The sequence below is a fragment of the Tachysurus vachellii genome, chromosome 19, assembly GCF_030014155.1.
Source record: "Tachysurus vachellii isolate PV-2020 chromosome 19, HZAU_Pvac_v1, whole genome shotgun sequence".
NCBI lineage: Eukaryota > Metazoa > Chordata > Actinopteri > Siluriformes > Bagridae > Tachysurus > Tachysurus vachellii.
This window is the reverse complement of record NC_083478.1, coordinates 9,173,813-9,201,268: the sequence shown is the minus strand read 5'-3', so window position 1 is coordinate 9,201,268 and position 27,456 is coordinate 9,173,813. Positions and strand designations below refer to the sequence as shown.

Sequence of the window (27,456 nt, the reverse complement as noted above, 5' to 3'; positions counted from 1 at the left end):
CATTATGTATGTACAATTAACCTTATTCTAATGTCATCCCTATTATTTCATCTTGTGACAGGAGGCTCAGAAAAATTGCTGCGTGTGTGCCTCAACTTGCCCTACTTCTTGCGCTACATTAACCGCTTTCAGGATGCTGTATCAGCCAACTCTTTCTTCATCATGCCAGCTACTGTTGCGGATGCCACCGCAGTCCGAAACGGGTGAGGCTGTCGCACAGATTTAGCATCTGATTCATTTTTTTATAATTGTGAGTGGTCGTTATTTTTGTTTGTTTATTTTTTGTGTCTTTTGGTGTATCTTCTGCTCAGATTCCACTCCCTTGTGATTGACGTAACAATGGCCCTGGATACTTTATCTCTACCTGTGCTCGAGCCTTTAACTCCCGGCCGACTGCTTGATGTGACCGTGCTAGCACTGAGTTGTCTCTATGCAGGTATGGTAACTAATATCCAACACCTTAAATCTTTAAAATAAAGCTCTGTGATTATTTTGGGAGCACTGAAAGGTATCTGGTCTTTATTTACAGGTGTGAGTGTGGCAACGTGCATGGCCATTCTACAGGTGGGCAGTGGTCTGCAGCTCCGAACTTCCTCCACAGGCTCCAAGGAGGAAGACTACGAGAATGACGCTGCAACCATTGTTCAGAAATGTGTATGTTAAGCTCTTAGCTCTTGCTATGTAACTAGTTCCATCATAACATGCTTTCTGATTAGATTCTGCTCTCTATCTCGCAGCTAGACATATACGACATGATCGGACAGGCAATCAGTAACTCTCGCCGAGCCGGAGGGGAGGTAAAGAAAAGCTTAATTGATATCCAAGAACATTGCTGTATCCAGGAGCGCTGGCAAATCCAGATGTGGTGTTCAACACTTTCATTAATTACTGTATATGTCTTTCATTTGCCACAGCATTATCAGAACTTCCAGCTGCTGGGTGCCTGGTGCTTACTGAACAGCCTGTATTTGATATTGAACCTAAGCCCCACTGCCCTGGCAGATAAGGGAAAGGAGAAAGACCCTCTGGCAGCACTGCGGGTTAGAGACATCGCTGCCCGCACCAAAGATGGGGCAGGATCCCCTAAACTGGGCCCAGGCAAAGGGTGAGCATCAGTCATTTAATGTATATACTTGAATTTTTTTGGGAAAATAATATTTTGGAAATGGAGTATAACAGTTTCCTTTTGTTTTGTAAAGGCACCAAGGTTTTGGGGTTTTGTCAGTCATTCTGGCAAACCATTCAATCAAGCTGCTCACGTCGTTGTTCCAGGACCTTCAAGTAGAGGCATTGCACAGGGTAAAAAATAAAACAGCAAAAATGGATTTTATTGTTATCTAACTCACTGGATTTTTTAAATGTTGCTTGAACAGATGGCTTAGTCTAGTTCATTTTCTTTTGCTTTAGGGATGGGCTAGTGATGGGCCACCAGCAGAGTTAAACATCATGGCACAGAGCACATCGATTCAGCGAGTTCAACGGCTTATCGACTCTGTGCCTCTAACCAATCTGCTCTTTATGCTGCTGTCCACCTCCTATAAGAAAGTAAGCACCTCTGTGACCTGTTAAAAGAACACACCAGCACATTTTGTCTAAAATCTACCATAGTACCTGTAATGTCTGTAACTTCTTATGGACAGGCATGGGAGCTTGAGACTCCTGCTATGGGTACCTTAGATGTGGGTGATTGTGTTGGTAATGCAGCCCCACCTCTGGAATGATGAATTTTTGCAAATATCCAGAAATCCTATTTGACAAAGTCTACAAAAAGGCATGAAAGAAAGAAGGGAGTAAATGGGCTGTGCATGTCAGGGTAATGATGTACTAACTGCACACAAGTGATGGACAGTGTAAAAAGTACTCTTTTGATCCTAACCCTTTAGGATTAAAGGAACGAGACCACTGCATGGCTAGGTATAAACATGTTTTTTTTTTTCTTTTCTGGATTTGTATCGCTCAGGCTTGCGTGCTGCAGAGACAGAGGAAAGGTTCAGTGAGCAGTGATGCCAGCGCCTCCACTGACTCGAACACTTACTATGAAGATGACTTCAGCAGCACGGAGGAGGATAGTAGTCAAGGTAACCAATGCTGCAGAGTTCTCCTCAATTCAGACCTTAAAGATAGGCTTAGGAAGGGTAGAGAGTCAGTGTTTGGGGAAATAAATGGAAATTAGGAACATTTAGATATAGTATATATTTATAAACCACTCTTTTAGTATTTTATTTTTAAGCTTAAGATTTCTTTTCTATGTAAATCTAATCATTCTCTAGCAAAGGTCTACCTGCCATTTTAGCCTGTTCTTTCAGTGGCTGAGTTAGATTCAGGGTTCAGACAAGTATGGAATATTTTGATGAAGCTGCAGAAAGATACATACAGTAGTAGGCGGATCAGTGTCAGGTCACCTAAGTATAGAGGCAGGTCAGTTTAACTCTGCTGCAGAGTGCTGTTGCACACCAAGCATGCTCTGCTTAACTGCTCCGCCATGGCAGCCTACACGCCTAGTGACAGTGTTCGTTATTTCAGCAGAGAGAAGACAGGAGAGGACAAGAGCAACTTGTGTCTCAGGTCAGCAGATTTCTGCATTAGCTCAGCCTTGTAGTGTCTCAATGTGCAACATTATTTTTTTATTTTTATTTTTTTTTTGCCTTTTCAAAAATAAAGACTTGTACTCGGTTTGTGGAAGTCGCTCTGTTTGCTTACATACACTGCCATGAGTGAATTTGAAGATGAACCTGGCTCTCTGCATGTTCACAGATGATGACAGTGAGCCCATTTTGGGCCTTTGGTTTGAGGAGACCATCTCTCCCAGTAAAGAGAAGGTGGCACCTCCTCCTCCTCCTCCACCCCCTCCACTGGAGACCTCACCAAGGCTCAAGAGCCCTAGCAAACAAAATGCAGGAGAGAATGGCAACATCCTGGCTAGCCGGAAAGACCCTGAACTGGTGAGGACAGACTGTTGCGTGTTTAATCAGATCTGTGAAATCTAGGAATGATGGGGAAGAAAATTCAAGGAACTTTTTAGATTGATTAATAAGGTAACCAGTGAGTCGTTAACAAAGACCTATAATAGATAAATCTTTCCTTCTCAAACATTACCTAATGAGAACTGCTGAACTACTATGCTCTGCTGATTTGGACTCGCCTTCTTGTAGCATTAGTTAAAGGTAGGGTCTCCGATGTTTGAGAAATGCTTCAGAAAACTGAGTTGGGACGACAAACTAAAAATCAAAACAAACATCAAAACAATATGATTTTTGTCTTTTTTGTATGTCTAGTCAATATGCGGCGGAGAGAGTGTTCAGTGCGCATGTGTGACATTAGCAGAAAGCAGTTTTAACATTGACATGGAGGATAAAAACAAAGAAAGAAAGCGAAGAAAGGCTTACGATAAGGCAAGAAGCAGGAACCGGGTTAATATAGGATCAGCTTTCCAGCTCTGGGGGGAACTGAAGGAGCACGAAGTTGGCCGCATATTCACAGATTGGAGTTTCCCGAGTCAATAACTCCTGAGCTAAACGCTGTTACAAAGTAGTTAAAGTAACAGCGTTTAGCTCAGGAGTTATTGACTCGGGAAACTCCAATCTGTGAATATGCGGCCAACTTTACTTAAGACACAGAGGTCGCTTTTTTCCTCCTCGATAGGTGAGTAACATTGGTTTTGCTTTGTTTCACAGAACTAATATATGCCGTCCTTTGCATGATTATGCTTGTCATTTTTGCTTGTTTGTTTATCTGCAATCGTATTGTTCTTCCCTTCAGCTATGATAAAGACACATTTCTTTCCATTAGTTGACTGGGTTGGGTATGTATGTGTGGGCGTAGCTATCAATACAAGGGCGTGCTTGTTTGGGTGATTTTTATATGTCAACATTGGCTTTCAAACATCGGAGACCCTACCTTTAACTGATGAAGTAGGTCAGCAAAGCCTTTAGATGAAAAATCCCTGAGGAGCAAATCCATAGATATCCTGGGGGGTTATTTAAGAAAAGGTTATAGGCCTAGCGGATTTTTTGTGATTATCGAAGAGTAATGTGTTTATTTAATTTCTTTTCTTTTCCCCCAGTTCTTAGGTCTAGCCTCTAGCATTTTGAATTTCATCACCACATCTATGCTGAAATCCAGGAACAACTTCATCCGTAACTATCTGAGTGTGTCCCTCACTGAGCAGCACATGGCCACTCTGGCCAGCATCATCAAGGATGTGGACAAAGATGTTAAGGGTGAGTGTTTTAATGATTAAAAACATATGTACACGTGGAAGTAAAAGTTGGTAGTGAGTAAATTCTGAACTCTACGTGGTCTTTGTACAGATCAGGACGTTTATGTGTCTGTGGTCGACTTTTCCTCAGGTTCCTCTGATGAAGAATTTGCCTCTGCTTTGTACCATTTCAACCACTCTTTGGTAACATCAGACTTGCCCTCTCCATCCCTTCAGGTATATTGTTTGTGTAGTATTGCTTGGTTTATTTTACAAAAGTAATGACCGTTTAACTGTTTGGTTTACAGTTACAGCACTCTGTTCCCAATCCTTTAGAACACTTTGCTGCAGCAGCTAGGTGTGGCGCCGTTCTCTGAAGGTCCCTGGCCCATGTACATCCACCCACAGTCACTGTCAGTGCTCTCACGACTGCTGCTTATCTGGCAACACAAAGCCAGCCTACAGGGGGACCCTGATGTTTCTGAGTGCATTAAGGTCTGGGAAAGGTGAGCCTTACCATCGTTATGTAACTTTCATGCACTTTTTGCATTACTCATCTGACATTCTTTTGATTTATGCTCATTTTATATTGTTAACATCATAGGTAGGCCGTACCTTCACTATGAATTCAGTGATAATTGGCCTGATAACATGTACAGTGCAAATTGAGCAAAGCCAATACTGCAGCGTATACATTATCCAAGTAGTATGGACTCAAAAAATTGTTTTGCTCAGCTGATTAGTAAATAGTTCTTTAGCTTTAACCAAGATTGTTGTATGCCCAGAGACAACTGATAAGCAGATCTAAGACAGTAGTAACTGAGTTATTGTCATTGGTAGATAACAGAACCTCTGAAATTTCCCTTCTGCTTGATCCAGGTTTGTGGGCACTCTGAAGCAGCATACATTACAGGGTGCAATGCCCAGTGAGGAAGACCTTAATGTTGAGCACCTCCAGCTGCTACTTCTCATCTTCCACAATCTCTCAGAAAAGGGCCGTCACACTGTCCTCACTCTATGCACGCAAGCCATTGCTGAGGTGGCTGCCCATGTAGACTCCCAGCTTCAGGCTGTGCCCCTTAACCTGGCTCGCATTCTGCTGGTCTTTGACTACCTCCTCCACCAGTACTCTAAAGCCCCTGTGTATCTGTTTGAGCAGGTAAAAGCAGAAATTTGCACAATTCCCATTTTCATCAAAATGTTTGTTCTTAGGTGTGACAGCTAGTTATTGTTTGTTTATTCAGGTACAGTACAATCTTCTGACTCCACCTGCATCTGGAGCCAGCTCTGCACAGGACGGCACGAAGAGAGGCTCCATCCCAATTTACTATGGCTTTAAGGAAGTGGAGGAAAACTGGGCCAAGCACTGTTCAGCGGATCGGAGTAAGTCTTACCTTTTTATGCTTCTCACATTACGGTCAAATCTTTTTAACCCATTTTTGCATGAATACTAAGTCCTACATTGTTGACTGCTCTTTTTTTTTTGTTTGTTTTTAGATTCTAATGTACAGCCAAAATTCTATTGCATCCTTTCGCCTGAAGCATCAGAAGATGATCGGAGTCGACTTGACAGCAAGGTAAAGCCAAACACCTTGGCTAGATTGTGGTGCACAATACATTTTAGAGCTTTATTTGGCTGAAGTCTTGTTTTCATTGCATTGTAGGTCTTTCAAGTGTTGTTTAGTGGAGCTGTAAAATATGACAACTTGTATTACTCGCTCATCTCCTTACTGGCTGCGGGGTCTCGTGTCGACATTGCAAGGAGACAGGAAAGCAAGCCTATAACCCCAGTCGTAAGTAAACAAACTCCTTCTGTTCTTTGTTTCTTTATTGAGATATTTGATGTGTGTGTATATATAGATTGCCTTGTTTTATTTTAGCTTGAATTATTACATTGCTGATACTCATTCCATACAGGAGGCCTGCTCTCTTCAGTACTACTTTCTGATCCTCTGGAGGATTTTAGGAGTGCTTCCTCCCTCTAAAGCCTATATTGAGCAGCTGAAGATGGGTAACACTGACCCCAGTGAGAGCGACATTTTGCACACACTTAGATGGTCATCTCGATTAGGTGTCAGCACGTATGTTAACTGGATTAAGGTGCGTTCTTGTGCCTCATAATGTGAACCGGTTTGCATTTTGTTCTTCCTGAAGTTTTTTATTTTTTAGCTCCCTCTCATTCTCCATTGTTCAATCTTCACCCCAATCAGGAAAACTTGGTGAAACAGGGAGTGAAAGCTGATCATGCCACTTCTTTGGTCGAAGTGGTCTCTTCTAAATGCAGCGCAGTGAAATATGATGTTGAGATCGCAGAGGAGTACATTGCCAGACAGGTAACAGCCAGACGATTAGAAATGAAGATGCTCTTTTTATTGCTCTGGATGAATACTAAAGAATCGGTTCTCTCTGTTTTTTTTTTTTAGATCTCGTCATTCTGTTGTGTGGATCCCAACAGCATCATACCTCTTCACCAGATTCCTTCCCTGCAGATCATATACACACTGGACGCAGTCATCTCCAAAGTGCAGGTCTCCCGTAATGAGCATTTCTCCAAAGTGGCAGCAGAGACAGACTCGCACAAATCCTTTGAGATCACCAAAAATTTGCTGCCTGCCACATTGCAGCTTATTGACATCTACACAGCCTTCACCAGGTCTATACTATATTTGTGGCTTAAAAAAAATCCTAGTCAGAATTTACCTGTGTGCTCTGACAAACACTACCTCCTCGTTTTATTTAACTGAGCCAAATTTGTTTTCTTGTCTGGTTTAACTGGATAGATCCTACTTGTTAATGAGCCTCCCTGAGGACGGCGAGAACAAGCCCACAGAAGCCAAACTACAAGGCTATGCTGCTGTGTTGTCTGTTGGCTCCACACGCTGCAAAGCCAATCAGCTTGGTAAGCATACTGTGCACATATACAGGACATTCTCTTTTATTTAGATGTCCTGTATATTTTTAATTAGATATTGACCTGCACTAATATGTTATTTATTATTATTATTTATTGGTTTGAGGGAATATTTTAAAAATGAAAGGTTCACAATTTCCCCCTTAACAAACTCCTTCATCTTGGATATTTTCTTTTTTGAGTTGATCTGTTAGGGCTGATTTTATTTAAGATTAAAGGTTTCAAATGCATAAACCAAACCTTTGCATGGATATAGGCGTGCACTTATCATCTCTGGTTTTAGTTTAATTCAAGGTTTGGGTTGAGTTACAATTTGCAGTCGTATAGGGGTGTGTCTGTGTATATATTAGGGCTGGGCGATATGGCTATATCAGTGTTTCATATCGGTCATATCGATAATTATTGATTTTTTTTTATGACCCTTTTAAAATAAGGACCAGGAGAAAAATATATTACATTTAAACATTTTTATTTTAAACTTAACCTTCCTCTGATCATAATCCCCTCAGTTATTAAGACAGAAACGTCAACAACCAGGAAAACTCAAATAATTAAAATGTAAACATAAGTCTAAAGTCACAATGAACACTTAACAATTATCTCTTAACATTTAAGGTGCAAAATGAAAGAAAATGTAAGGAAATGCTTAATAAAGTGTAATAAAATATTGCAAAGTGTTAAATATAAACATAGAGTAACCTGAGAATTTAGTGCAAGTTTAGTGCTAGGAGTTCACTAGCTGTTCACCTTCTGGTGAATAAAGTGTTTTAAAAAATGTGAAGTGTTTTGTAAACATAAATAAAACTGAGGTAGACTGAGATACATCTGTAATATAAAAAACAAACCTGATGCAGTACAGTAACATTGTTTGAAATATAAAACCTGCAGAAACATGGAAAAGTAGCTGACATTTTTTGACCTCTTTTATTTACAATTTCCTCGCTCGCTGCGGCGCTCACTTTCTGCTTATCAGTCGCCGGTTACTGAAGAGGACTCCAGCAGACCAGCACGAGACAACGATATGGCGCAACCAATCATGATACCGTTACATGATTGGCTGTTAGCGTGTCACTCCCTACATTGCTAGGTTACCAGAGAGTGAGTGCCTTTGTTAATGCAACCAGACTAGCTTCGCAACCTCTGTTTTCTTCCGACGAAGAATAAAAAATATCTAACGTTTTATCGAACACATTTTTTATTGATATCGATCACGTGTCTATCGCGATACATATCGTTATCATTTTATCGGCCAGCCTGTGTGTGTGTGTTTTTTTATATATATATATATATATATATATATATATATATATATATATATATATATATATATATATATATATATATATATATATCATCTATGTGTGTGTAATGTAATATGCTATTGTTGCATAATGATATTTTGTTATTTCAGGTCAGCCAGTAATGCAGAATTTGCCATCTGCACTTCAGACCCTATGTGAGACATGGAACAGCATTCACACCAATGAGTTTCCCAACATTGGCTCCTGGGTAAGCGTCCTACTGCCAGAACAGTACAATATGGCTTTAATATCACAGCAGGCTTATTTTTATTATTATTATTATTATTTTTCTCTGCAGCGAAATGCCTTTGCCAATGACACCATTCCCTCTGAGAGCTACATCAGTGCTATCCAGGCGGCCCACCTCGGTACACTTAGCAACCAGTCTTTACCATTAGCTTCTTCCCTCAAACACATCCTGCTCACACTGGTGCGCCTCACTGGAGATCTTATCGTGTAAGTTGCATAAACTCTGTTGTCTGTCTGCCAGCTTTATACTCGTTCCAAATATCCAAGAGTTTGAAATACTTTGTGTAAATATTGCACATTGAGTCCAATGAACCATAAATATGGTTTCCTATAGGACAGAGGAGCTGAACCCTCCCCAGGTGATCCGGTCTCTGCTTCCACTGTTGTTGGAAAGCAGCACAGAGAGTGTTGCAGAGATCTGCAGTACCTCTTTAGAGAGGATCCTGGGCCCTGCGGAGTCAGATGCTTTTCTGGCTCGTGTATATGAGCGTCTAATCACCGGCTGCTACAACATCATTGCCAATCACTCTGACCCCAGCAGGTGAGACAGGAAATGTTTAGTGTTGTCCGAGATCTAAAGAATAACTGTGAATGCTATTCTAATCATTCTGCCTGGTTGTCTCTCAGTGGTCTAGATGAGTCTGTGTTGGAGGAATGTTTGCAGTATCTGGAGAAGCAGCTGGAGAGCAGCCAGGTCCGAAAAGCCATGGAGGAATTCTTTTCCTTCAGGTACTGCACAACCTAACCCCCTTTTTTTTACCCCCTTTTTCTTTTTAAACTTGCTAAGTTTAAAATGAGCATCACCTTGTTGTTTCTTTTTGCAGTGGTGAACTGGTTCAAATCATGATGGCTACCGCAAATGAAAATTTATCTGCCAAGTTTTGCAACCGTGTTCTAAAGTTCTTCACCAAGCTTTTCCAGCTCAGTAAGTCATCCAAAACAGAAGACTACTGATCTGTAGGCCACACAGTATCCACACATCTCACACAGTAGGCCACACAGTACCCATTATATCTGATGTATTCTCTTCCATTTTTTTCTGTGTAGCGGAGAAGTGCCCCAACCCTAGCTTGCTGAGTCTGTGTGGTTCTCTGGCACAGCTGGCCTGTGTGGAGCCAGTGAGGCTGCAAGCCTGGCTCACACGCATGACCGCATCACCACCCAAAGACTCGGACCAGCTGGACACAGTGCAAGAGAACCGACAGCTGCTGCAGCTCCTTACTTCTTACATTGTGCGAGACAACAGCCAGGTGGGTGAGGGCGTGTGCACCGTGCTGCTCAGTACCCTCATCCCCATGGCCACGGAGATGCTGGCAAGCGGAGATGGAGCTGGCTTTCCTGAGCTCATGGTCATCATGGCCACGTTGGCAAGTGCTGGCCAAGGAGCAGGACACTTACAGTTACACCGGGCTGCTATTGACTGGCTCAGTAGATGGTGAGGCACAAAAAAGGAAGGGATGGACTGCTCTCTCTATCTTACCATAAAATATTTATGTATCGATTGTGCATTTTTTTTTTTTTAATCGCTTAAAAAAATTTTTTTGAAGGTTTTTCACAATTTCACAAGATACCTTGATTTCTCTGTATAACCTAAATATAAATATCTTTTTATTTTCCTTTTAGTAAAAAATATTTATTCCAGAAGAATGTTGTGGAGAAAGTGACTGCCAATGTTTCACAAGGAAAAGTAAGCATAATGGATAGTAATAATTAAGAACAACATTAGTTTGTATATAATGCTTTAACGAATCCTCGTAATGAAATTTTCTGTACTCAGCATTATTTTATTTTGTTTTTTACATAGCACGCCAGCATGTTGGAGTGTGCGTGCCACATAATCTCATATCTGGCAGATGTGATGAATGCACTAAGGCAGAGCAGTGGCCAGGGCTCATCTCAGCTTTTGATGGAGGGAGAAGAGAAGGCCATTGAGGTGGACTCAGATTGGGTGGAGGAACTTGCTGTGGAGGAGGAAGATTCACAGGCTGAGGACTCGGTCAGACAATCACCTTCTGCCTCGGTCGATGAATAATGCAATATTAGTTGTCCACTTTCAGGAGCGTTAAAAAGCCTCAAGTGAGGCTGCCTTTCAGGTTTTCATGGTACTTGAAGCTTAATTTTTGCCTCTGTTTGTTTTTTTGTTTTTTTTCTAGGATGAGGATTCTCTTTGCAATAAGCTTTGTACCTTTACCATTACACAGAAGGAGTTCATGAACCAGCACTGGTAATGGAAGAACTAGCCTTCTTCTATATGTACCCATTTTCCCCTCCAGTGAGACACAATGCTCATTTAAAACTGCACCCCCTGCCCTTACTGCTCTCCTTTCCCTATACAGGTATCATTGTCACACCTGTAAGATGGTGGATGGGGTAGGTGTGTGCACAGTGTGTGCCAAGGTCTGTCACAAAGACCATGAGATCTCCTATGCCAAATACGGCTCTTTCTTCTGTGACTGCGGGGCCAAGGAGGATGGCAGCTGCCAGGTGAGACCGAATACTTCAAGTCATCATGGAAAAAGAACAACAGCGGTAACTTTGGCTTGCAAATCAGTTATCATTGAAATTCATGAGCTCATTCCATTTTTCCTTCAGTTCCATCAAGAATTTGAATATATTTTATGAATCATCATGTTTTTTTCTTGTTAACTTAGTGATAATTTTTGCCTGTGATTTAGTAAGACATTAGAGTACATTTGCTTATGTTATCAGTTTGATACATTTCCATAGATAAATATTTTTAGCTATACATTTTAACATTTAAAGCATTACATTTAATGCATGTTCCTTTAAGCCTGGATTATACTTGCTTTTAAATACATGCAAACATGTACACAAGATGACTGTGGCATGTAATGTTCGGTGCGACGCTTAATTAGTCTCAACAAAAAAAAACGATTAAACAAACTGTTGTTTGTCTTCAATCACGTTCTTGTGTACAGTGCAGTGAAAACTTTTAACTTGTGGTTAGTGTTTGATATTTAGAAACATTTCATCTTTTATTGAATACCAGTTTTTTCATTATAGATACTTACGAAAATATGTGCAGTAGATTAAAAGGTCATAATTTTCAAGTCGAGCCAAAAATTGAGACGTTCATCATACCTGAGAGACTCAGTTTGTCAGTGTGTTTAACATAGATGTGCATGAAGGCACTAAACAGTTTACGGCTTGACTTTAAACCCTGAGGTTTTGTGGCAGAGAAGTATGTGAGAAATACTATTCACGCCGCCGCTGCTGCTTCTGCACACACAAAAAAGTCACAAGTCAGTTATAATCCAGGCTTTAATGGAATCCCAAAGCATGTAAAACTAATCAGTATTTTAAGTTATCTCAAGTTTTAAAAATCAAGTTTGTTTTGTTAACTCCTCTAATACTCCATGGTACCCCCATTTACCCCATTTAACATTTACAAATAGCTATTTTAAGCATTTTAAATGGTTTGTGCATGTATTTGAACAGTGTTCCATGTGTGTTCTGTTGCCCAGGCTCTGGTGAAGAGAAGCCCCAGCAGTGGAATGAGCTCTACTATGAAGGAATCCTCAGCTTTCCAGAGCGAGCTACGCATGCCTGAAAGTGCCATCCGGCATCAGAGTACCTCACCTGCTGACAAGGGCAAAGTCACCATCTGTGATGGCAGGAGCAGCGATGAGGAGAAGCCCAAGAAAAGCAGTGTGTGCAAAAACATTGAGGGCTGCAGAGAGGATCTTCTAGCCCAAGTGGTAAGAGTGATTGCTACTTGGGAGTCCGTTAATTCGTGAAAGAGGGAAAAATCAAAGATCCTGTTGCTTCAAGTGGATTAAGTGGAGTTCTAGATGACTCTTGAAGTTATGTAACCCTAATAAACACACCACTTGATTTGTTTTGTAACTGAACTTTCCTGTTACTATGGTTGCACTATGCATTTTTTTTCTTGAAAACGCCACATCACAGGAATATTGAGATGATTAGGTGATGTTCTTTTATATTGTACTTTGTAAATATAAATGATTCTATTCATCTAGTATTTATCTTTGTTGTTTTTCTTTTGCATGTTTGAAACTTTTGCCTGTTCTTCTCTGTCTGTGTCTCGCAGGTGACTTCGTCCACAGCAACCCTAGTGCTGGACCTGCTGAACTTCCTAATGGATGCCATTCAAATCAATTTTCAACAAGACTCGGCTCTGGGCAGCAGCAGCCGTGCCCAGCAGGCTCTCAATGAACTGCACACCCAGGATAAGACTGTAGAGATGACTGACCAGCTCATGGTACAGTATTATGTGCAAGGAGCCTGAGTGTTACAGACTTTGAAGTTGCTGACTGAATTGTTTCTTAGTACAAACACTTCACTCTGGAAATACATGTAAGAGTTGCTCTTTGTGTGTCTGTGGTTTCTCCAGGTTCCCACTCTGGGCTCTCAGGAAGGTGCATTTGAGAATGTAAGGATGAACTATAGTGGTGATCAAGGCCAGACCATCAGGCAGCTCATCAGTGCTCATGTTCTGCGACGTGTGGCCATGTGTGTGCTCTCTTCTCCCCATGGACGCAGACAACACCTTGCTGTCAGCCATGAGAAGGGCAAGGTATATTTACTGATGATGCTTTGGCTGTCAATTGATTTTTTTTTTTTTAATGATCGTCCAGTTGATGGAGGAAAAAATGTATTTATTTTTATATTGTTTAAAAATTAATTGCTGGGCATTTTTACATTCTAAACATTTATAAAACTCCTTCCACTTCTTAAATGTTTTAGTTGTATTTTGTGAATCCTTGTTTATGCCTTTTCTCTCATCAATGTCTTTTCCACAAAGATTACAGTCTTGCAGCTGTCGGCCCTCCTGAAACAGGCTGACTCCAGTAAGAGGAAACTGACTCTAACCCGCCTGGCCTCGGCACCTGTGCCCTTCACTGTCCTCAGCCTGACCGGAAACCCTTGTAATGAAGACTACCTGGCCGTGTGTGGCCTTAAGGTAATAAAAGTCTGCAAATATATATTTTAATAGAAACACTTTATTTTTTTTTTTTTTTTTTTTTTTAATAAATAAATAAATAAATAAATAAAGTTGCTGAGTTACATGTGTCCATTTGTGTGTCCAATCTGCAGGACTGTCACGTGCTCACGTTCAGTAGTACAGGCTCTGTGTCAGATCATCTGGTACTGCACCCTCAGCTGGCAACTGGAAACTTCATCATCAAGGCCATCTGGCTGCCTGGATCTCAGACTGAACTAGCTATTATTACAGCTGACTTTGTTAAGGTGAACCATTTTCCTGATAATACTTCAGTGTATTTGAAAACGCTGTTCCTAACACAATCATAGTAATTGACGCAAACGCTACATGTTTTTAAAGGTTTAATAACCATAACTATGCATTTCTTTCTAGATCTATGACTTATCTGTGGATGCCCTGAGCCCCATGTATTACTTCCTACTTCCAAGCTCCAAGATCAGAGACGCAACGTTCCTATTCAGCGAAGAGGGAAAAAACATTATCGTCATTATGTCTTCCGCTGGTTACATGTACACTCAGGTTATGGATGAAACCAGCAGTGCTCAGCACGGCCCTTTCTATGTTACCAACGTATTGGAGATCAGCCATGAAGACTTAAAGGTAAAAGCCCTTGTGTCGTATAAACAGATATATGGAGCCGTAATGAAGATTGAGTGGATGTCATTAGAGTAAAGCTTATCAGGTTAACTCTGACTCACAGGACAGCAATGGCCAGGTGGCAGGAGGAGGTGTGTCTGTATACTATTCCCACGTGCTGCAGATGCTCTTCTTCAGTTACAGTCAGGGCAAGTCCTTTGCTGCCACAGTCAACCGCAGCAGCATGGATACACAAAGACTATTCACCATAAATGTTAAAGGGTATGCCGATTTTAACTGAACGTCATTCCGGATGTGATGTTTTTACTCTAAAGGAATTCACGACATCCGAGCCATCTAGCATTTGTATTAATGTGGATTATGTTCTTTTTGTTTTTTTAAATAAAGGTCAAATGGAGGAAGTAAAACATCTCCGGCTCTGTGTCAGTGGTCTGAAGTAATGAACCACCCAGGGCTAGTGTGCTGTGTGCAGCAGACCACAGGGATTCCGCTGGTCATTATGGTGAAGCCTGACACCTTCCTGATCCAGGAGATCAAAACTTTACCTGCCAAAGCCAAGGTTTGTCTTTAGACCGAGCTTAGCAGTACATTTGTGTGGTGCGATTCTCTGACGATTCTAAAGACTTATTCTATGCTGCACAGATACAGGACATGGTTGCCATTCGTCACACCGCCAGTAACGAGCAACAGCGCACTACAATGATCCTACTGTGTGAGGATGGCAGCCTCCGCATCTACATGGCCAACGTGGAGAACACGTCTTACTGGCTACAGCCATCTTTGCAGCCCAGTGGTGTCATCAGTATCATGAAGCCTGTGCGGAAACGCAAAGCTGCTGCAGCTAGTGAGTCACACCACTTTACAGCTTAATATTGTTTTTAAGTTTGATATATTTTTAAGCACCATAATAAGTTACTATTTCCTAATAAATTGCTATAATGTCTATCAGTGCTGGAAAGCCAAAGATTCTTATATTGTTAAAGTCCACCCCTAAAATAAACCTTAAATATGTTAAATATTGGACTTTATCACTCCTGCAGCTACACGCACATCCAGCCAGGTGACCTTCCCAGTGGATTTCTTTGAACACAATCAGCAGCTTACGGAAGTGGAGTTTGGAGGCAATGACTTGCTACAGGTCTATAATGGGCAGCAGATCAAACACCGCCTTAACTCCTCTGGGATGTATGTGGCCAACACCAAGGTAAAAAAGAAGACTAATACGACAGTAATTCATAATTATTACATGAATGTTTATTTTATTTTGTATTAGCATGAGTAAAAGTAGCGACTGTGATGCTTTTCTCAGCCTGGTGGATTTACAGTGGAGGTGGTCAACAATAACAGCTCTATGGTGATGACGGGAATGAGGGTTCAAGCTGGTACTCAGGCCATAGAAAGAGCTCCATCATACATTGAGATCTTTGGGCGCACAATGCAGATGAACTTGACTCGCTCCCGTTGGTTTGATCTGCCCTTTACACGAGAAGAGGCCCTACAGGCTGACAAGAAGCTCTCTATTTTCAGTAATGACTTTTCTGTACTGTATTCTGTTCCTCTTAAGGTCTGTGATGTTTTCCCACACTCTCTTTGTGTCTGACCTTCACAGTTGGTGCATCTGTAGACCCTACAGGAGTAACAATGCTAGACTCAATTAAGATTTATGGCAAAACCAAAGAGCAGTTTGGGTGGCCTGATGAACCCCCTGAAGACTTCCCTTCTGCCTCAGTCAACAATGTCTGCAGCCCTAACTTGAACCAAAGCAATGGCACTGGAGACAATGATATAACCACACCAACTTCAACCAACGGCACAGTACTGGAAAGGTGAGCCTAGCTTGCTTTTGGCCTCTGCTGCTTACCGCTAGTTCAGGCCCACACATCTTTGAACCCGAATCTAAAATTCTTTTATTTTTAATTTCTTTACATGTAAACTGTTTCGTCTTCATGTTGTTAGTGTATTTTGCCTATGTTTGCTTTAACAATACACAATTCTAGAAGGAGAGCAGGGAGATATGGACTGGAGGAGTGTGTGGTGTGTCCAGTGCATGGCTACCTTCATAATGACTTGTGCTTGCATGCTTACATGTCTTCTGTTACATACAGATTATTTTTTACTTGTTTCTTTCTGTGATCCTCACACATATTTCTTTTTCTTTGCTCCCAAAAAACAATAAAATAAAGTTGCGAAACTGAGTCCTTATCAACATTGGACCGGTTAGTAACCGCCCTTTTTCTGCTTGTTTGCATGGTGTGTGTGTGTGTGTGTCGGCACGTACAAGGCAAAAACAAAGCAGAATACTTAACTTACTATGCCTTAGAAAGAACTGCAAGCAATTTTCACTTTCATGACATCTCATAATATCGCTTAATGTATGTGCTTTTAACTGGGTGTATTATTGGTGCATTGATGTGCTAGAAATATTTGATAGTTAGTTATTTGCAGTGCTTTGAATTGCGTGGTTTTAAAGTTTGAGCTTTTCTTCGCCTTTACATAAACATGGTTTAATATACTCTTTCTTCTAGGTTGGTGGTGAGCTCTCTTGAAGCTCTAGAGAGTTGCTATGCAATTGGTTCTGCCAGTGAGAAGGTGAGTAAAACTTGGTACCTCTGTTGGTGTTTTGAGAACCATAAGGGATTTTGTATTTTTGGTTCAAATTAGTGTTTACATGTTTTGTGGATGACTTCACTTTAGGAGAAAAACAAAGCTCCAGCTCTGGAGTTAGCCACTCTTCTGCTGTCCATGCCAACTCCTGCTGGAGTCCAGCAGCAGACCAAAGGCCTTCTGGCCAGTCTGCACACTAGCCGCACAGCCTACCATAACCACAAGGTACTGACTCAAGTTAGCAACCTGTAGATAATCAAGAGTTGCTCCTTTATCTATATGACTGAAAGTGTGTAGTTTGCAGTTTTAACCGTGGCGTCTCCTGTTTGCAGGATCAGTCTCTGCTGAGTAACGCAGTACAGTGTTTAAATAGCTGCAATAAGGAAAGCAAGGATTTGGACCCTGAGGTTTTCCAGCGGCTCGTGATAACCGCCCGCTCTATCGCCATCATGAGACCCAACAACCTGGTGCATTTCACCGAGTCCAAAATGCCTCATCCTGAAACTGGTACACAACAGTGAATGCTTATGAGATTGTTTTGCAGTAGTAATAGAGAAGGGTGAACACTACATTTACTTCACAGTATTGCTCCTGCGCATACCCTGTTATTTATTCTGGTCCTTGTGCTACCTTGACGCACTTTTCTCAGATCTTGGTGAGGATGGGCTGAAACAAGCAGATACTGAAGGCTGCAGTTTTGTTATGCAGCTTGTCAATAACTTCTGGAAGCTCCATGCTCTTAAACCCAAGAATGCATTCCTTGCTCCAGCCTGTTTGCCTGGTAAATAGATGCGTCTCAGTATTCAAAACTGTATTTCATTTATATTAATTAAGACTTCTGAATGTAACTTTTTTCCATCGTTGCCTTTTTGAGGTCTAACCCATATCGAAGCCACAGTAAATGCACTCGTGGACATCATTCACGGCTATTGCAGTTGTGAGTTGGACTACATTAACGTGGCCTCTAAAATCTACATGCAGATGCTGCTCTGCCCTGTAAGTTCTGGACTTTATTTGATGATGATTTATGACTCTTTATATATATATTTAAGCTAAGTAAAAGTATTGGTCATATCTGCAATAATTTCAGGACACCTCTGTGAGCTTCGCCTGCAAACAGGCCCTGATAAGAGTACTGAGACCCAGGAATAAACGTAGACATGTGACACTGCCCTCTCCCCCACGTTCCAACACCCCCATGGGTAAGTGCTGTAATAGGATTTTTTCTCTCTCTCATATTTAAATGAAGGTTGAATTTACAAAGAGGTGTATAAGCTGTTAACTGCCATTGTCATCAGTATTTATATGGAATTATCACTGTAACCAGCAGATTAGATTTTGGCACTGACCCAAACAGGTCAGGGTCAAGTGTGTGTAAAAAAAAAATCAGTATCTTTTTTTCTGTCTGAAGTACATTTTCAGGCAGATTAGTAACTAGACTTGCAACAGCTAGTTTTGTTGATAATACAGACACTTCCATCTACACTGTTGGCAAACAAGTTTGGCATACACTTGCTTTCTAATGTAACGAACAGTGTGAAATCCATTAACACGGGCAATTACCTTCTGATCTCTCAGGTGATAAAGATGATGAAGACGATGATGATGCTGATGACAAAATGCAGCCAGCTGGTATGACTGGAGGAGACGGTGGCAGGCAGGAGAGCCAAGAGCAAAGTGAGGTGGATCATGGAGATTTTGAGATGGTGGTGAGTTTACCCAAGTATCGGCTCTCATGAGTTCTTAATAAAGCCATTAATATCATTGTTATAGGCAGTTATGTAATTCTATACTCTCTTTTTTTTTTTTTTGCCTCTTGTCCATCTGTGCCATTCAGTCTGAGTCTATGGTTTTGGAGACTGCAGAGAACGTGACCAATGGAAATCCATCTCCTCTAGAGGCTTTGCTGGCTGGGGCTGAGGGCTTCCCCCCAATGCTGGACATCCCTCCTGATGCTGATGATGAGACCATGGTTGAGCTAGCCATAGCTCTCAGTCTTCAACAGGATCAGCAAGGTTAAAATCTGAAACTGATGATTGTTGAAACAAACAGCCGCTGGAATAATTGAATTTTAATAAGTAGGAGATGGTATTTTTGTGTTTTACTGAGGTCTGGTTTATGTCTTGAGGTTAAGTGACCTGGTTTAACTCCTGTCTAATGACCATTTGGCAAATGTGATGCTATCTCAGTTGGTTTTATTTTGCTCTGTCTGCACATGTTACTGTTACAGGTAGCAGCAGCAGTGCTCTTGGACTACAGAGTCTGGGTCTTTCTGGACAAGCTCCAAGCTCCTCCTCTCTGGATGCAGGCACTTTATCAGACACCACTGCATCGGGTAACTGCACCTACTTTTCCTCACCAGTGCTTATCTTGGGTACTTTCATAGTAAAGTCCATCTTTAATTTTTTTAATAATAAGAATGTCTCTTGGGATTCTCAAATAATGTCTTATCTGAGTTTTGGAGTATCCCTGAACTGCACATTTTTTGCTTTCCTCCTTGATTCGGCTCATTAACGTAGCTGAAATATATTGCATTTGGGTGAGTTAGAGATAGTAAAACAGCTAAATGTGCAGGGCTGTGCTTACTCCAGGACTCGGTTATTAGGCACTGAGTTACTCCATTCAGACTTTAGACTTTTTCCATACACTCAGTTGCTCAATTTTTTTAGCTACAATAAATTGGCAATTTATTAGTTGTATAATAATTTTTTATCTTTGCTGATATCATTAGAAAACCCCCTTGCAAAGAATGCTGTTTTTTTCCTGTAACAGCTCTGGTTATACTTTCAGCCCCAGCCTCGGATGACGAGGGGAGCACAGCGGCCACAGACGGCTCCACGCTGCGCACCTCTCCCGCCGAGCATGGGGGCAGTGTGGGCTCTGAGAGTGGAGGCAGCGCCATCGACTCAGTAGCTGGAGAACATAATGGTGAGGGAGATTTTTGGTTAGCAGAGTATGAAGGATCAATCTGTAGACTGGATATACATTGTAAACCTGGCTACAGTCTTGCTTGTTACTGTCTCAATAGGATAAGGTATTCCTTTATCTGTCCCACAAGTCAAAAAAGGTCTGTTGGTGAATTTTTGTAACAGATTTTTAGCAGTTTGGCAAGCGGTTTGCTTAGCTATTTACAGTTAAATGGTGAAATCCGATCATTCTTGGCCTCTTTGAAACATCAAAACTCCCGCATTAGAAAGTTGACTAGATTTCCATGAATTTGCTGTCTGAACCCAAGGCTGATTTTTTATTTTATTTTTTTTTAAATATCTATTTATGTATTTATTTTAGTGTCTGGGCGCAGCAGCGCTTATGGGGACACTACAGTTGAGGGTCATCATGCAGGGCCAGGCAGTGTGAGCTCCAGCACTGGAGCCATCAGCACCACCACAGCCCAGCATGAAGGAGACGGCTCTGAAGGAGAAGGAGAAAATGAGGGTGATCTTCACACTAGCAATCGGTAGCACTGCACTAAAACACAATAGACATGTTTAATACATATAACGTGGCTGTATATTTTACACTTGTATACATTTATATTTTAAAAGTTACAGTCTTAGCAATTAACCTGTGTTGCGTACATCATTGTTTAGGCTGCACATGGTACGGTTAATGCTCTTGGAGCGGCTTCTCCAACACCTTCCTCAGCTGCACAGTGTGGGTGGAGTGCGTGCTATTCCCTATATGCAAGTGATTCTCATGCTGACCGCTGACCTGGATGGAGAAGATGAGAAGGACAAAGGAGCACTAGATAATCTGCTGGCTCAGCTCATTGGAGAACTTGGGATGCACAAGAAGGTCAGTAAAAGTTGATTGGGTTTTCCCCCCGGAGTGAATGCAGAAATTTAGGGTTCTTGGTGAATTTATATTAACCATACAAACTTTACCAGGTTTTTAAATATGAACTTTTCCCGTTTTTATTAAGGATGTCTCAAAGAAGAATGAGCGCAGTCCTATAAATGAAGTGCATCTGGTCATCATGAGGCTCCTTAGTGTCTTCATGTCACGTACGAAGTCTGGCTCCAAGCCTTCCTCTGAGGTATAGCAACTCAGGGTTTTATTTGACCATATTTAGAACATGGTTTCTGCAAATAACATGTTACATTGTCTTTGTTTTTTTGCCTTAATATATACTACCGATGTGGCACTTCCAAAAAGCAGTATGTTCACGATTTTTTTTTTGTTTTGTTTTTATATTATTCTGCAGTCTTCCTCACTCATTTCTAATGCAACGGCTACTGCTCTTTTGAGTCTGGGAGCGATAGACTACTGTCTGCATGTGCTTAAGTCTTTACTGGAGTTCTGGAAAACCCAGCAGGGGGAGGAAGAACCAGCAGCTGCCAGTCAGCTCCTCAAACCCCACACCTCCTCTTCTCCACCTGACATGAGCCCATTCTTCCTGAGGCAGTATGTCAAGGTAATACAAATGATTGATTTCAACAGATAACAGATTATTTAAGTGTTGGTGAGGCTGTAAAGTGAAGTTGTGCTAAAACATTACCAGTTAAATGTGGGAAACTGCTAAGCCTGTTGTGCTGCTTCCTCAGGGTCATGCTGCTGATGTTTTTGAAGCTTACTCCCAGCTCCTCACCGAAATGGTGTTACGGCTGCCCTACCAGATCAAGAAGATCGCCGACATAAACCCCCGCATTCCACCACCCATTTTTGATCACTGCTGGTTTTACTTCCTGTCTGAGGTAAATCATTCTCATCCTTCTCAGATTGTTCACTATTTGGCCAAAAGTATGTGGACACCTGATCATATAGAACCCTTATGTGGCTTCAGCCCCAATCATTTGCCCCAAAGCTGAAAGCACACAATGGTTACTGGATCTAAAGGTTGCAAGCCATTAGTTTTACAGTCCTTCTGTAAACGAAATGAGGTCTATTTAGACTTTGAAGGCCACCCAAGATACCAAGGCCACCCTTCTACACCAACACTTGCAAAGACCCGATCTACCATATGGGTTTGATGATCAGTTGTCCGTAAAGTGTGTTGTATTTGCATGCGTGGTTAACCTTTATGTGCGTAGATTTAATTGTGACCCATGTAAATGTGACCCTGTTTCTTGCCCGTCTGCAGTATCTGATGATCCAACAGACTCCATTTGTGAGAAGGCAGGTCAGGAAGTTGCTGCTCTTTATCTGTGGTTCAAAGGAGAAGTATCGGCAGTTGCGAGATCTCCACACGTTAGACTCTCATGTTCGCAGCATCAAAAAGCTTCTGGAAGAGCAGGGCATCTTCCTCAGGGGTGGCATTGTAACAGCAACCTCTGGCTCTGCGCTACAGTATGATACACTCATCAGTCTGGTGAGAGAGTGGGGCCCTGGGAATATTGCGTATGATTGGGACTGATTTCTTTCTTTGGGGATGACGTATTGATGGTCTGTCTGTTTGTTTTAGATGGAACACCTGAAAGCTTGTGCTGAAATAGCAACCCAAAGAACAATCAACTGGCAAAAGTTCTGTATCAAGGATGATTGTAAGTATTAGGGTTTTTCCCATAAATTAAAAATAGAGAAATGAAAGAGTTATGGGTAAGATGTACATTTTTATTAAAGTATATTCCCTCATACTTTTTTTTAATATTTTAATAAAATTCATTCCTGTTTGCATTATAGAAGCTAAAAATCATCACCATTCCATCTTTCAGAAATGCTAGCTAGACGTCTCCTTATAGAAAATGACCATATTAGTATTTGCATTTTTTTTTTTTAAATAAAACATGCCTTATTTATTTAAAAACCTTTTTTTTCCTCCAGATAATTATCATTTTAGATGTGTCCTTATTTTATGCACTTGATATACAGCCTGTGGTTGTTTGATATTAAAGTGGGGCTGACTTTGTTTTTCTTTCAGCTGTGCTGTACTTCCTACTTCAAGTGAGTTTCCTGGTGGATGAGGGTGTCTCGCCAGTGCTGCTTCAGCTGCTCTCCTGTGCACTGTGTGGTAGTAAAGTCATGGCTGCTTCCTCATCTGGAGGCTCTTCAGGTGCTGGAGCCTCACAATCTTCCCAAAGCAAATCCTCTAGCAAGAAGAGCAAGAAGGAGGACAAAGAGAAGGACAAAGAAGGTGATCAGAAAAATTTACCGCACCGCTACACCATAATAATTGAAAATCGATATCTTCCCAATGCAGTGAAACGCAGCGTTACACAAAACATGCAGATCTTTGGAAATTTAGTGGAGTTCTCACACGCTGCCACATTAAAAATAAGACCCAACATGCATCGTTCCTTCAGCTTTTACTGTAACAGAGATTGAAAGTTGCCCAAATACATTACAGATTAAGAATGAAGTGTTGTTTACATCAAGTCACTTTTCTGTGGATATACGTGTTTGTCAGAGAGAAGGAACTGGAATACATTTAGATCAGACACCCTGAGCTCCAACAAGAAAATGCCAAAAACAATACAGTATAATTCTATAAATAGAAAACATTTGTTATTCTCTTATGTGACTACTAGGTTATGTTGCTTCAGCATTGTCTTTTTTTCCTGCCCCTTGTGTTGCCCTATACAGGTGACGGAGTGGGCAGTCAGGAGGATCAGCTGTGCAGTGCTCTGGTCAGTCAGCTCAACAAATTTGCAGACAAAGAAACTTTGATTCAGTTCCTACGCTGCTTCTTGCTGGAGTCTAACTCTTCCTCTGTGCGCTGGCAAGCCCACTGCCTGGCTCTGCACATCTACAGGTACATTGCATACGTAACACAAATACTACCATTTCATTTTATGTTCATATTAGCTTGATGTTTCTTGATTTGTTCTCTTAATTTCTCTTTAGTACATTAACAGTTTTTTTTTAATAGTAGCTGCATTGATTATTTAAAATTCTGTTAAGTCACAGCAAAATTCTTCTGTATAGGAATTCCACCAAAGCCCATCAAGAGTTGCTGCTGGACCTGACTTGGGCTATCTGGCCGGAACTCCCTGCCTATGGCCGTAAAGCTGCTCAATTTGTAGATCTGCTGGGCTATTTCTCACTCAAAACCCCTCAAACAGAAAAGAAGGTGGGTTTCTTTAATAATTCCCATTCAAGTAGATGGACCGTTCTGTACCAATCGTGCAAATAACGGGGACCTTCTTGTTGATAAATGTATTTTGTTATTGCCTTTGTTTTTTGCAAATTTCTCTAAACTTTTATTTTTTACTTTCTTATAGCTAAAGGAATATTCTCAAAAAGCTGTTGAGATTCTGAGGGCACAAAACCACATACTTACTAATCATCCGAACTCAAACATTTACAAGTGAGTAGTCAGGAGGTTTTGTCCATACGTGCATTGTTTGTTTCAATCCATCCATGAGGAACATCTGTACAGCTGCTCATTTGTCTAATCAGTCAGTCATTTGGCATTAGCTCAGTGCAGAAACTCCAATAGCCAAAAGCACCGGTTGAATAATTATGCATCGTGTCTAAGGAAGTGATTATTTAAATTCCCATCATGGTTGTAAAGAGTGCTTGTTGAGTCTGAGCTACTTAAAGTCTGGTCATTTTCCTCTGATTTCACTCATCAGTGTTTTAGCATCGAGACTCTCACGGGATGATTTTTGTTCTAGATTGTTGTGTAAAATCCCAGGACAGTTTTTGAAATACTTAAACCAACCAATCTCCAACCATTTTCCTTTTTTTCTCCCACTATTTTTAGCACCCTTTCTGGCCTAGTGGAATTTGATGGATTTTATCTTGAAAGTGATCCCTGCTTAGTGTGTAACAATCCTGAAGTGCCCTTCTCGGTAAGTCACACGGCATTAGAGCTTATGTGCACTTTTTTAAGAGTACAGTCTATTAAATCTGATGATATCTAATGCTTGTTCACTGTCCTGTTCTTTTTGGGTAGAACATCAAACTGTCCTCAATCAAAGTGGACACCCGTTATACAACCACACAGCAAGTGGTGAAACTAATTGGAAGCCACACTATCAGTAAAGTAACTGTGAAAATTGGAGACCTCAAAAGAACAAAAATGGTGCGCACTATTAATCTGTATTACAACAACCGGACTGTTCAGGCCATCGTGGAGCTGAAGAATAAGTATGCATAGCTAATTCAAAAATTCTGTTTTTTACTAATATCATGCATCTCTTGTTAGTGTAATTTCACACATCATCTTTTTTTAAATCCCTTCTAGGCCTGCTCGCTGGCACAAGGCTAAGAGGGTACAGTTGACCCCTGGGCAGACAGAGGTGAAGATTGACTTGCCCCTTCCCATCGTGGCCTCCAATTTAATGATCGAGTTCTCTGACTTCTATGAGAACTACCAGGCGTCTACAGAGACGCTGCAGTGCCCACGGTGCAGTGCTTCTGTACCTGCCAACCCAGGAGTGTGTGGCAACTGTGGAGAAAATGTCTACCAGTGTCACAAGTGCAGGTAGAGAGAGATTCTATATATGGCAGCCTCTTACATCAACGAGAAGTTGTATGTCTAACATAAGGGATCTTTTTCCTTTTGTAGGTCAATTAATTATGATGAGAAGGACCCCTTCTTGTGCAATGCTTGTGGCTTCTGTAAATACGCTCGCTTTGATTTCATGCTCTACGCAAAGCCCTGCTGTGCTGTGGATCCCATTGAGAACGAGGAAGACAGGAAAAAGGCAACAAACTTTGTCTTTGAAGAAATATTATGTATTTTAAAGTGGGATTGAACATTTAATAATCAAGTTGCCTGTTTTTGGTTTTGTACTGTTCAGGCTGTAACTAACATCAACACTTTGCTTGACAAAGCTGACCGTGTGTATCACCAACTCATGGGCCATCGGCCTCAGCTAGAGAGTCTGCTGTCGAAGGTGAATGAAGCTGCTCCAGAGAAACCACAGGTCAGTCAGCATGTCAACACCAGTAGTCATCAACAAGCTCAGAGTGTAACATGTTTGCCTTTGTATCACACCTAGCACGCTGCCGTTATGCGATTCCATGTGTTGATGCACTTTGGAAGTTTAATAGACATTTATTGTACCCATGTTGTAATGACGGGTTGTTTATCAGGATGACACGGGTGCAGGAGCAGGCCTGGGCAGTTCTACAGCTTGTGTGAACAGGTACATTCAGCAGCTGGCTCAGGAATACAGTGGGGATTGTAAAACCTCATTCGATGAGCTCTCCAAGATCATACAGGTGAAGTCTCAACAAAATCACCTTTTTGCAAGTCATTCTTAGTTAGTTCATTTAGTTTAAGGTATTTCATTGAATTTGAGTAAATTGTGTATAGACTGTTGCAAAACAATCACAGGTCACTGCAGACATGGGTGTAAATAGTCAAAAATAAAACTGAGGTAGCTTTTTTGTTGTTGTTCATAAAAACATTTAGGTTAAATTTGATTTGAATGTGGTGTTATCCTCCCCTTGCAGAAAGTACTTGCATCTCGCAAAGAGCTGCTGGAGTACGATTTACAGCAACGAGAGGCAGTTACCAAGTCCTCACGCAGCAGCACACAACCCACCTTTACTGCCAGTCAATACCGGGCCCTCTCCGTGCTCGGTTGTGGTCACACATCTTCCACCAAGTGCTATGGCTGTGCATCTGCAGTCACAGGTCACTGCATCACTCTGCTGCGTGCACTGGCCACCAACACTGCCATCAGACAGATCCTGGTTCTGCAGGGCCTCATTCGGGAGCTCTTTGAGTACAACCTTCGCCGTGGCACCTGTTCCATGAGAGAGGAAGTCCGCCAACTCATCTGCCTGCTAACAAGGTACAGTCATGTGCACAAATATGCCTACTTTTCTGTTCACTTGAAAAACAATTACTGTTTGCTTGTTAGATTTAGTTTTATGAATTTAAGTAGTAAACAGTTTGTGTCGGTCTTTTCATTTACAGAGATCATCCTGAGGCCACTCAGCAGATGAATGACCTCATCATTGCAAAGGTGTCAGCTGCATTGAAAGGACACTGGGCAAACCCAGACCTGGTATGAACCTGTTTCATGCATTCCGAGTAGCTTTAAGTGAGATTTCTAGTTTTGTTAGAGTGTTTAATCAGATACACAGTCGGGGGGGAAAAAGATACTGCATACCGTACACTGATCCCAAAATTTGACCGTCTCACCCTATCAAAATGTTCAGCTTTAGTGGTAATTATTTTAACCAAAGGAAAAACAAAACTGCCCTCTGTTATATAAGCAAGTTGATTGCATTCCTTAAGAAGCCATAAAATGCAAATCTGGCCAGATTAATTGCACATGAAATATTGTGTTGAAAATGTTGCTGACACATTTTTGATGGTTGCGTACATTTTTTCTCTAGGTGAGCAGTCTGCAGTATGAAATGCTGCTCCTTACTGACTCCATAGCGAAAGAAGGAGGCTGCTGGGAGCTGAGGCTGCGCTGTGGTAAGTACCAACTTATCATGATCTTATCATGTACCGACTTATCATGAACTTATCATGATCAGTATCCAACACTATTAACATATTTGAACAGGCATTTTTTTTTTGTTGTACACTTAAGTTGGTCACTGATTGATTGTTTTGCTGTCCTCAGCCCTGAGTCTATTCCTGATGGCAGTCAATATAAAGACTCCAGTAGTGGTGGAGAATATTACTCTGATGTGCCTGAGAATCTTACAGAAACTCATAAAACCCCCTTCACCCACTAGCAAGAAAAACAAGGTATTGTAG

At 41.3% G+C, this 27,456-nt stretch overlaps 1 protein-coding gene across 9 annotated transcripts in view; it reads left to right on the top strand.

The window, feature by feature from the left end:
* Positions 1-27,456, top strand: part of ubr4 (ubiquitin protein ligase E3 component n-recognin 4) — a 48,638-nt gene that overhangs the window by 6,636 nt on the left and 14,546 nt on the right. Inside the window, exons 7-81 of one of the 9 annotated variants that reach the window (XM_060894763.1) lie at positions 62-203; positions 312-436; positions 530-654; positions 738-797; positions 915-1,105; positions 1,200-1,299; positions 1,408-1,545; positions 1,961-2,078; positions 2,527-2,565; positions 2,755-2,942; positions 4,064-4,220; positions 4,350-4,435; positions 4,535-4,704; positions 5,078-5,357; positions 5,443-5,581; positions 5,696-5,775; positions 5,863-5,991; positions 6,116-6,298; positions 6,409-6,531; positions 6,622-6,851; positions 6,979-7,097; positions 8,521-8,618; positions 8,709-8,866; positions 8,994-9,200; positions 9,287-9,388; positions 9,484-9,584; positions 9,707-10,094; positions 10,283-10,346; positions 10,464-10,655; positions 10,813-10,883; positions 10,996-11,188; positions 12,145-12,378; positions 12,732-12,902; positions 13,035-13,217; positions 13,446-13,604; positions 13,739-13,891; positions 14,019-14,246; positions 14,347-14,504; positions 14,631-14,802; positions 14,886-15,087; positions 15,284-15,447; positions 15,553-15,769; positions 15,853-16,069; positions 16,427-16,459; positions 16,769-16,832; positions 16,938-17,072; positions 17,180-17,354; positions 17,497-17,628; positions 17,722-17,843; positions 17,938-18,049; positions 18,426-18,556; positions 18,685-18,862; positions 19,078-19,182; positions 19,620-19,775; positions 20,136-20,304; positions 20,438-20,642; positions 20,770-20,883; positions 21,052-21,261; positions 21,392-21,541; positions 21,928-22,155; positions 22,249-22,327; positions 22,705-22,917; positions 23,367-23,535; positions 23,709-23,853; positions 24,005-24,090; positions 24,490-24,577; positions 24,682-24,875; positions 24,973-25,212; positions 25,297-25,435; positions 25,532-25,657; positions 25,827-25,955; positions 26,190-26,533; positions 26,659-26,749; positions 27,084-27,168; positions 27,320-27,447. In XM_060894763.1, the coding sequence (XP_060750746.1) occupies positions 62-203; positions 312-436; positions 530-654; positions 738-797; positions 915-1,105; positions 1,200-1,299; positions 1,408-1,545; positions 1,961-2,078; positions 2,527-2,565; positions 2,755-2,942; positions 4,064-4,220; positions 4,350-4,435; positions 4,535-4,704; positions 5,078-5,357; positions 5,443-5,581; positions 5,696-5,775; positions 5,863-5,991; positions 6,116-6,298; positions 6,409-6,531; positions 6,622-6,851; positions 6,979-7,097; positions 8,521-8,618; positions 8,709-8,866; positions 8,994-9,200; positions 9,287-9,388; positions 9,484-9,584; positions 9,707-10,094; positions 10,283-10,346; positions 10,464-10,655; positions 10,813-10,883; positions 10,996-11,188; positions 12,145-12,378; positions 12,732-12,902; positions 13,035-13,217; positions 13,446-13,604; positions 13,739-13,891; positions 14,019-14,246; positions 14,347-14,504; positions 14,631-14,802; positions 14,886-15,087; positions 15,284-15,447; positions 15,553-15,769; positions 15,853-16,069; positions 16,427-16,459; positions 16,769-16,832; positions 16,938-17,072; positions 17,180-17,354; positions 17,497-17,628; positions 17,722-17,843; positions 17,938-18,049; positions 18,426-18,556; positions 18,685-18,862; positions 19,078-19,182; positions 19,620-19,775; positions 20,136-20,304; positions 20,438-20,642; positions 20,770-20,883; positions 21,052-21,261; positions 21,392-21,541; positions 21,928-22,155; positions 22,249-22,327; positions 22,705-22,917; positions 23,367-23,535; positions 23,709-23,853; positions 24,005-24,090; positions 24,490-24,577; positions 24,682-24,875; positions 24,973-25,212; positions 25,297-25,435; positions 25,532-25,657; positions 25,827-25,955; positions 26,190-26,533; positions 26,659-26,749; positions 27,084-27,168; positions 27,320-27,447 (11,429 nt within the window). Of the gene's footprint in view, positions 1-61; positions 204-311; positions 437-529; positions 655-737; positions 798-914; positions 1,106-1,199; positions 1,300-1,407; positions 1,546-1,960; positions 2,079-2,523; positions 2,566-2,754; positions 2,943-4,063; positions 4,221-4,349; positions 4,436-4,534; positions 4,705-5,077; positions 5,358-5,442; positions 5,582-5,695; positions 5,776-5,862; positions 5,992-6,115; positions 6,299-6,408; positions 6,532-6,621; positions 6,852-6,978; positions 7,098-8,520; positions 8,619-8,708; positions 8,867-8,993; positions 9,201-9,286; positions 9,389-9,483; positions 9,585-9,706; positions 10,095-10,282; positions 10,347-10,463; positions 10,656-10,812; positions 10,884-10,995; positions 11,189-12,144; positions 12,379-12,731; positions 12,903-13,034; positions 13,218-13,445; positions 13,605-13,738; positions 13,892-14,018; positions 14,247-14,346; positions 14,505-14,630; positions 14,803-14,885; positions 15,088-15,283; positions 15,448-15,552; positions 15,770-15,852; positions 16,070-16,426; positions 16,460-16,768; positions 16,833-16,937; positions 17,073-17,179; positions 17,355-17,496; positions 17,629-17,721; positions 17,844-17,937; positions 18,050-18,425; positions 18,557-18,684; positions 18,863-19,077; positions 19,183-19,619; positions 19,776-20,135; positions 20,305-20,437; positions 20,643-20,769; positions 20,884-21,051; positions 21,262-21,391; positions 21,542-21,927; positions 22,156-22,248; positions 22,328-22,704; positions 22,918-23,366; positions 23,536-23,708; positions 23,854-24,004; positions 24,091-24,489; positions 24,578-24,681; positions 24,876-24,972; positions 25,213-25,296; positions 25,436-25,531; positions 25,658-25,826; positions 25,956-26,189; positions 26,534-26,658; positions 26,750-27,083; positions 27,169-27,319; positions 27,448-27,456 lie in introns of all 9 variants that reach the window. The other 8 variants (XM_060894768.1, XM_060894765.1, XM_060894764.1 and 5 more) reach the window with 8 other exon arrangements.